General features: G+C 38.8%; 1 protein-coding gene across 1 annotated transcript; it reads right to left on the bottom strand.

Moving 5' to 3' along the window:
- Nucleotides 1–4,356: 4,356 nt before the first annotated feature.
- Nucleotides 4,357–9,194, bottom strand: LOC104910695 (collagen alpha-1(XXV) chain-like). The gene is made up of 3 exons (XM_031553268.1): nt 9,099–9,194; nt 8,120–8,227; nt 4,357–4,416 (listed from the first exon to the last, which is right to left on the bottom strand). Exons 1-3 carry the CDS (start codon nt 9,168–9,170, stop codon nt 4,357–4,359), a joined length of 240 nt encoding a protein of 79 aa, XP_031409128.1. The 5' UTR covers nt 9,171–9,194.
- Between the last annotated feature and the right edge of the window lie 397 nt (nt 9,195–9,591).

The raw sequence follows: 9,591 nt of genomic DNA, 5'->3' as shown, positions 1-9,591 counted from the left end.
TGACTCGTACACTGAACACGATTCAACTGACTAATTTTCCAAGGAGCTGAAACGATGGCTAATTTTGATCCTCCAAAATTCTATGGCTATGCACTGGTTTAGAATAGTTCTAAATTAAAAGCACCAAGAACATTTTGAAAACAATAACAAAAAGCAACATCAAAAAGTTACTATATGGAAATTAGAAATAAAAATACCTATGCACGCCTTCTGCCCTATTGCAATTTGTGAATCTGAAAACACCTATCAATGTCAGCATTTGAGGTTTCCTGTCACTGACTACACTTATAATAAAATCATCAGCACTCTGAAACCAGAAATCCTAGCTTCTACCTACAGAAGAATCACAAATATTTTTATGATCCATTCTGAAAAAAAGAAGATAAAGAAAAAAAGCCTCATGTGGCACCAGAAGGACATGGCAAATGGCATGGAAAGGAAAATGTGTTATAGGAGGCAAGGCACAACTTTACCAAAGAGGATGAAAAGCTAAGAAAACTCTACCAGTCTTCCCTCTGGCATAGAAGACTTTCTAGATCCACATAACATTTCAAAACTTCAAACCCTTAACACCACACCTTACTGCTTGGCCTTCATCTGACTCCATTCTGCACAGAGGAGCAATAACGTTCTTCTCTAGCAGAAAGTAGACCTGAGGGGCTTTCTAGTGTCCTGGAAGCTAAGAAAAAATAATGTAACTACCTAGGCACTCTTACACTCTCTTCTAACATTAAAGATATATACACTCAATTCTTCTTAACTTTGCTCCCTATTCAGCCCTAAAAGAAAACATATTCTTCCTAGCATAAAAACAAAGCGACAGAAGACCTTGCAAACAGCAAGACCCCACATCTCAACGGTGAGAACAGTAGAAGGCAACTGGATGCTGACAACACGGGAATATTTTCAGCAAGGGAATAAGACATTTGCATAAGCAACAATAGCTTTTCCCAACTCTCTCCTCTTATCACCCTGAAGTAATCCACTGTAGCAGAAATGCTAAGTCACAGCCTGCACCAGTGATTGAGCACCTGGTGAGAAGGTAGGGCCAACTCAGGGGAGCTCAGATGTATACAATGTACCTGAGTGACCAGAAAGGGTGGGGCCAGGATGCACCCCTTCCCAGACCTCATTTAAGGGTAGGCAGTGGAGGTGAGGGTATCTGTCTGTAGATCTCTTTGTACCTGAGGCCTTCTGAAAGTAGGCAGCTGCTTTTCTTTATTTCTGTGCCCATAGCTATTGCATTTGAGCAGATCTTCACTTACTGCAGCCTAGGACTTTGCTGCTCTGCTGTCACTGCTGTGCTTTTTATTGTGTTACACCCACTTAATTTCTGAAATAAAGAAAAGCCATTCCCTCTCTTCAGAGCAAATTGCACAAATTGTCTTGTGCTCTAAAGATGAGTTCTCTTATGCCAAAGCTGAACTCAAACAAAGGAACTCATTGTCATTTTCTCTGATCCAAGCAAACCTCCACTGCCTAAGAGGGGAAAAAGTCCCGAATTGTTACTACTGCTCTCTCTCACACATCTAAAACATGGTTATTATCACTTTTTTCTTTATTGACACAGAACTTCAATAAAATTTGAGGAGAATATGGCAGCAGAGTCTTGGTGCAAATTGTTGTGCCTTAACTAGTGCTCCTGATTTCCTATTTGACTGAGCAATAAGAACATGGATGTTCCTGGAACTCCAAATGCATTAAAATGATTTTAACTTTTTGAGAATCAAGTCATGTTGCTTGAGTAGGTCACAAGCTACTCAAGATGTGTAATAGGTTTGTGTTACATTCTGAGACACAAGCTGGAAAACATGCTGCTACCTCATTATCTACCATCTTTCACTCTTCAAGGGTCTTATTCCACTCCTTGTAAAAAGAGAAGACAGAGAGCTAAGTAATTTCAAGCTGTGCCACTGTTGGTTCCAAGGTTAAAACTGAATTTACCAGCTCTAGTAACATTCTCTGCATTCACCTGGAAATACTAAGGGATGTTACTGAACGCGAGCATAAATCACTTTTGACAGAGAAAAGCTTCTATCCCACTGTTATAATCTAGAGGTCAGGCCTGCAGTTCTTTGCTTGAATAGTACCAATGCTATTTAAAGCTGCTGAGACAGTGATTCTTTAGAATACAAATAGCCTTTAGTTTCCACCAACCTCAAAAAGTACATTGGAAATTTAGGAATTGTTTCAGGGCCACTGGTGCTGTCCTTGCCTGTATCTTGCCTCTATCCAGAAGAACAACCAGAATGCACGCTCCAGTACTTGGCTTCTTACTGGAAAAGCTCTTGTACACGTAGAAAAGTTGGAAACTTCAAAACTCCCCAAAAGGTGGATTTTTGGGAGATTAGGACTTGTAGTACTTCATGGAACCCATCTACCTACCAGATCCTTCTTCACACACAGAAAAAATGGAATTTAACTTGGACTTAAATAACAGTGTGAAACAGAGACTACTCTTTACATAAGAGTTGCTGCAGAATTAATGTAGAAGTTCACAGTTCACAGCTGAGATTTCTGGTGTAATTTTATTTGAAGAGATGGATGGATAGCACAGGAAAAGAATTGCAGGTAGGTTTGTGTTCCCCAAGAAAACAATACCTGTTTTTCTTTGGCATCACAATTCTACAGCATAACTGTTTGGAAATCAGCTACTTCTGCAGTAGTGCCTCATATTTCAACATTGAAGTAAAGAGATATTCATACAGAAACGTATGATGGAAGATATCAAAGGAAACCAGACAGAATCTGTATGGATAGCTTTGGCACTTTCCACAAGGAAGACAGCCTGGAAATCTGTACTGGCGCAACGTGCATGTCAAAGTAACCAAGAAAAATGAAAATAAAATGTCTCTCTAATAACCTGAACTTTTCTTGATCTACATACAGCTTAACACTTAAGCCATCATGTTGGTTTTTAGACAGGCATTTGGAGCAGGAAATTTATGCAGTCTGGGTTTTTTTCTCTAGCTTACAGTTGCCGATATGATTTTTAAAATACCCTTTTTCTCTTAAACACATCTGCACTTAGAGAAATGAAGAGTCCTGTAGCAGTTCTTTATTTCCTATGTGCAGATGACTAGAGCAGTGGGAATCTTCTGAATATCGCAATAGACTCTTTTGATTTAAAGACCCTTGGGGATTCTGTGACCCTGATGATCTGGTCTTTAACAGAAGTAAGACACTGCTGCAGAATCTGAGTAAGTGCAGTCCAGAGGGCAAATAGGAGATTACAATCAAAATAAGCAAACCAAAAAAGAAAATGCTCTTCCCAGCTATTATACATGTTATTAACAATAAGTCCTCATAAACCAAAAAAGGATGGAACAACAGGGAACACAAATGTGCTAAAACACTAGGTAGCACCTTTGGGAGATGCGATTTTAGATCTGTTAAATTTTTATCTTGAAGAGAAACTACAACAACCTCCTGATCTGAGGAGATGCTTCAGAATCTCAATCTTTTCTTTCTCTTTTGAAAAACTCTGAATTTTGTTAATCCAAAATGTTCTGCAAATTGCCAAGCTAAAGTATCATCACATCTGTTTGAAACTTTATAAATTCAAATAGGTAGTAATCATATCCACACTGATTGCTGAGCATCTAATCTTCCTCTTCAGAAGCATTCAGAAATGAAAAGCACATGCCAAGGGCTACAATTATGTCATTTCTCATAAAAAAAAAATAAGAATGACCACGAGCATTTAGGGAAATCTTAAGGGAAAAAATGTTTCACAGTTTTGGGAACACGTGACAAGCAGAAACCCCTGATGCATTATCCTGTGTCTGAAGCTGATTTACAGCCAGTGGAGCTTCAATTTGCTTCCAAATGAAAAGGGCTAATTAGTTTCTGATGCAACAGAAAACATGTACTCCCATATCTGAGTATTTGTAAAAAGTGCATTCATGTGGCTTCTGTATTCTCCCACACATGATGAAAAGAAAACCCTCAGGAGATAATATTCTGAGAGTTTCTTTGCAGCATCTTCACTGTTCTGTCAGGCAAGGGGCCAGAACAATTGCTGAGATTTTGGCCTTTTAAACAAGTAGATGGCTGCTGCACTGCTCCACAGTCTCAACGTGGAAACAACTCAAATTCAGAGGGGGCCGTGAATCTGGCACACCTGACATGGCAGTTTTTCCTTGCTGTGCCCTCTATACTTCTGCAACCTGAAAGGAAGAATTGCCTTTATATAATAGACAAATCTATATTTTTAAAAAATTCTATTTTTTTCTTGTAGTTTCTTTGCAAATGAGACTTCAAATACTCAGTGACAAAGGAGGGCTGGAAAATACAATTATCAAGCTTTCCGGAATTCCACAGTTTAAGAAGCATGTTTAAGTCTGTTAAAGTTTCTTAGCAAACTGGAAGAGTACTTACTGCCAACCCTTGTTCACCTGGCTTTCCTGGCTCACCCTAAAAAACAAACAAACAAACAAACAAAAAACCACATGAGTAATTTGAGTAGCATGTCTTGAATTCAGTTCCTTGCTTAATAACAACCTCTTAAAAAATTCCATTATTTAACAGGTATGGTAGCTGACCACATATTAAATACACGCACACGTTTATATGTATATTTGCTTTTTAAAGAAATAGATCAAATCACAGACTTTAAGAGGCAAGGTACTACTTCACAATCTTTTAATGATGTAGTTCTCCAAGCAAAATTTAAACCCTGGTGTGCTGACTCTCAGCCCTTTGGTTCCAAACATTCCACTTCAGCCAGTGGTGCTAAAGAACACAGATAAAGGTTTTTTCACATATGTGCTGAATCACTGTTTACATATTCCAGAATTAGTGTTCTGTGTCATCACCTCAGTCAGCAGACATAACTTACTAATTATCATATTGCATATACCCATGAACAGTGACATTTTGAAGTTATGCAATAATTGTTCATCTGTTAAATATTTGGATTGGTTTTCAAAATGGTATCCCTTCATTTTCCCAATTAATTCTCTTTGTGGCACACGTCTACATGAAGCAAGGCGCTATCTTCACTTCCTTCTTCTTAAATGAATGCATTAAACTGTCATTTGAGACAGTGAAATGAATGTCATACCACACAGGCTATCCATGTGCTGTTGGATCAGCACAGCTGCAGGATCATCTTTATCAGATTTATCATAAAAGAAAACCTGTCAAGAACCGATGGGAACTGTTTTGATGCTACTGTTCTTGGCAACTCAACAGATTCTGAACTGCTTCTCTAGGTACAGACGCACAAATCTGCATCTGCAAACATACTAAAAAACAGGGAAAGAGAAACCACACAGGCACAAATTTCAGACGGCAAATTATTTAAGCTTGTTGAACTTCTCAGCTTTCTTTGTAGCCTTGCTTACAGCATCACATAAGCATCAAGATATGCCTATAAATGTTGGGAAGCATTATCTTTATGCTGAAATAATTTCAAAACTGTGTAACATTGTCTATTGTTTTATTACCAGCAAAAAAAAACAAAACAAAACAACCCTGTTTTTTCCCTTGTGCCTCTTTTTTGAGACTCTAAACTTTCAAAGTGCTGGTATCTGTGTAGCAGGAAAGCTATGACGGGAAGCATATACTGTAGGCATTTTGCTCTTTTGCAAGACAAGGATGTTCAGGTTCCAAGAGGTTTTTCTACTGACACCCAAATGAAGGCTTAACAGAAGGCTGCAAAATCCTTTCTCATGCCCTTGATCTTCCTTGGTTCCTGTTAGACCTTCCAATAGGCCTAACAGCATTTTCCTCACATTTCTACCTTCAGATCTAAAGACTTTCTGTCCCAGAAACAAACGTTTCCTCATCTTTAAAAACTTTAAGTGACTAGAGCAGGATGCGTGCTCCTGGCATGTGAGGTAAAGATAGCACAGATGGAGATATGTGGGCACAGATGGAGATGTTAGCACACAGACTGTTCCTCAAAACTGCTACACAGAGGAAAAGAAGTAATGATGGCTGCTGGAGATGCTCACCTGGGCCCTGTTATCTTGAGCGTGTGAGTTTCACAGGATGCACAGCAAGTGCATGGGGCATGGAGGAAGGCAGCGGCCAAAACATTTTCTTGCAGTTCTGGTGATTATAAGTACCTTGCTTAAAAGGAAATGAAAGTTTGCTTAAGGAAATGACTGCCGTACAGTGGAGGCTGGCCATAGTAAGGACTTTCTCTTTCAGTTGTAATGCTGCAGTGTTCCTATTTGTAATGTAGTATAACTATTATTTTGTTGTTTTTCACTTCCACAGAAGCCTTTTAAAGATACAAAGCTGGGACAAGTTTTTCTCTTGATGCAGGACACTGAGAAGGAGCAGGATGATAACAATAGTCAGCAATCTGGTTTGATTTTATCTGATACTGAAGCTGTACCACAAATTGATTCTCCACAATGCTATGGGGCTTAAGATAACCACAGCTAAACAAAAAGAAACAAAAAACAAACCTATAAAAAGATACTCTCTCTCGCCATCTAAAGTCAAAAATCACTTCAGAACTATTATAAAACGGAATGACCTAATTGCATAAAATGTATTACTTCTGTCATGAGAAACACTATTGTTCCCTTTGCTAAGCAGCAAAAAAACCCAAGCAATCCACAGTCAAACTGTGATCAGCAACACTAGCTGATTCTTCTAGCCTCTTGCATGTGGATTATAAAAATGGTTGCAAAACCATTAAAACTCTTGCAGTTAGAAATTGGTTGCAGTTTCAGTCTCACCCTCTCTATATCAAACCAGAAACAACTCCAAACAGAGTCAAATTTACCACATTAGAAGACTAACAAGAAATGAGTAGATGGCCAAAGTAAAGCAAACAGTGAAAGCAATAGATTTTCAGTATAACTTCACAAGCTTGTGCTAGAAATTATCAGCCCAATGTTGGTTAACAACAGGCCTCAGTTAGAATCATAGAATCATTAAGTTTGGAAAAGATCAAGATCACCTCATCTAACTGAACTGTCAACTCCCCCACCAATATCACAAATTAACACATGTCCCTCAGTGCTACATCTCCATGTTTCATGAACATCTCCAGGGATGGTTATCATGTTACACTCTTAATACAACTAATGCATAGTCAATACAATTTCAAATGAGGCAGTCTGAAATATGACTAGAACAGGAACTCAGGTATTTTCTTTCTTGGTTTTGCAGTGAAATTTTATGCCTTTCTGTCCTGGCCTACATAATGAGCTACGCTTTCTCTCTGACAAAGCTGTTTCTTTTTCCAGAGATGTCTTCACCTTGCTAGTTCCTTACGCATCCTCTCAGCTGTGATCTTTACTTGTGACAGGTGTGGAGATGTGTTTACCAGATCTGTGCATTTGACATTTCAGTTGTCAAATGTACTGCCTGTGATTCAGTTTCCACACTGATACTGCAGTGGGATTCACAATGAACAGAGATACTTTTTCCAAAAAGAAAAACAATTAAAAAAGGAGTATTAAAGATGTCACAAACCATAGAGTCAAGAATATACTCATATTTTGAAGAAAAAAAAAAACAAATACTTGTATTTATGCATCTTTTTATGAAGTGTTTAATATCACATTACAAAATGCCAAAGCCTGTGGGTCTGATCCTGTATCTAAAACATTAAGGAATGTTCTGTATTCTGCTTATGGATCTAATGAAATACAGGGGTCGAGTGGAAGAAAACTGTACTGTTAGTGTTGTGTAGAAATGGCAGAATCTCACTCCAAAATTGATCATACTTTGGGCAGCATTTAGCAGTTTATTATTCTGATTTCATAATTTGAGGCTCAATCATTAGAAAGTGAGAAGTCAAGCTAGTCTATGCAATGACATCTCACATTCAGCTTTAGCTTGAAGTCTGAGTGGGAACATTTGCTACTTGTAGAGGGGGGAGAACCTTTTCGTACAGCTATTAAAACATCAGTGAACAACTCAGAAACCTTAGAATGTGTGGGAAAAACTGCCAGGGGTGAGAGGCAAGAAACCTAGGTGTTACTCTTGGCCCCGCTATGAACTTGCTGTGTGTGGCAGAGAGACTTCAGGTGTACTGCAAAATTTGTCTGTGGTTCAGCTTCCACATGTCTTATTTGCCAGTCTTACCTCACAAACCACCTTTGGCTGTTACATACTTGACAAAAATTTGGACACCAACAGACTAACTCACCGGAATGCCAGGCATCCCTCGAGGACCATCTTTGCCAGTATCTCCTGGGGGACCTCTGGGTCCTGGTGGCCCTGGAGGTCCAGGGGGTCCAGCTTGTCCTTGGTCCCCCTAGCACAACAAAGAAATCATCATCTGAAATTTGCTTTAGAGGCATCAACCACACAAAAATACAGTTTTCCAGAAAGAATGCAAGACAAGTTTAAAGAAGCTACTGCGAGCTAAACACTGGCGTCTTTGCTCCTTACTGCAAAGACTGCTCTTTGCCTTGAAGACTAACAGGTTGTACCTGTACAGTGCAAGCGGCCACAGAGCAAAAGGCTGAAATTGTAAATGGCTTGTTCTACCACAGGACACGGACTAGAATTTGAGGTAGCTTTGCAATATTTGACTCATGCAGTTTTCCAAAGAGAGTAACTGTTTTCAATAAGCAGCTCTTCGTTTCCTGATTGGTATAATCATGACAAAGCTGAGGATTAAAAAAACGTCGTGTGGCAGAACTAGACAGTTTGCCTGGCAACATTCCAAGCCCATCAATGTTACGTGGACAGACTTCAAACACGAGCATGGAGAGTAAGTGCTTTTCCACAAAGTTGCACAGAATTTTTCATCTGTTTTGGTGAGCTCTTTCAGAGTGATAATTAGCCAAATCCCTTAATGATTTAGACTTACTAATTTGTAAAAGACAATTTCTAAGAAAGCTGCCAGAACACACAGCCTTTGAAAAAACACCAGAAATGATGTTCAACTTGTTTGATTTCCAGTATAGCACTGCAAACCACTAAAAATGCTAACTGCATCTTAAACGTGGAGCACTTAGCAAAGCTACCCATAGGATTTAAGCGTTAATTTCATTAACAGTTGCTTAATTATAGAACTTTCAAATAAGCAACTTGCTATAAGATGGCTTCCGATAAACAGGTACAGCAGAGAGTAAACTGAATGTAAAGAAGAACCAGATTCCAGTGAGATGAAGCACTACCTTAATGAGGCGGCGTTTAATGAGCTGCTGATCAGCAGAGAGAAACCCATGATTGATTTTAGGAAACACCATCTGATCAGGCAGGTGAGGTCAAAGGTTGAAGATCAGAGATGAGAGAATTGAAGAATAGACATCAGAAGGCCCGAGAAAGAAATAAAGATATATTCATTAGATTTGTAATAGCTAAGGTTATATGAACTGGTGCTTCTGCCGGAGAGAAACTGTGCTTTTAGTGCTTTGTGAACTCATCATATACAGTGAGTTAATTGTCTAAGTCCTTTCTCCCCAGATTTCACAGGAGAATTCTTCACTTTATTTTTTTTTCCATTATCTAGGCTCTGAAATAATTCGATATTTTTGCATTCTGTTCTCTCAGCAAAGTTTCTAGACACAAAGCACCAGTTCAACTTTCAGTCAGATTTTCTAACCAGCATATTGTGCCATGAACAATGGTGTCATTTTAATAAGGACTGGAGTTCCAGCTTGACCGGAT

Source organism: Meleagris gallopavo, chromosome 4 (genome assembly GCF_000146605.3).
Source record: "Meleagris gallopavo isolate NT-WF06-2002-E0010 breed Aviagen turkey brand Nicholas breeding stock chromosome 4, Turkey_5.1, whole genome shotgun sequence".
In the NCBI taxonomy this organism is placed as follows: domain Eukaryota; kingdom Metazoa; phylum Chordata; class Aves; order Galliformes; family Phasianidae; genus Meleagris; species Meleagris gallopavo.
This window is presented reverse-complemented; position numbering and strand designations above follow the sequence as displayed.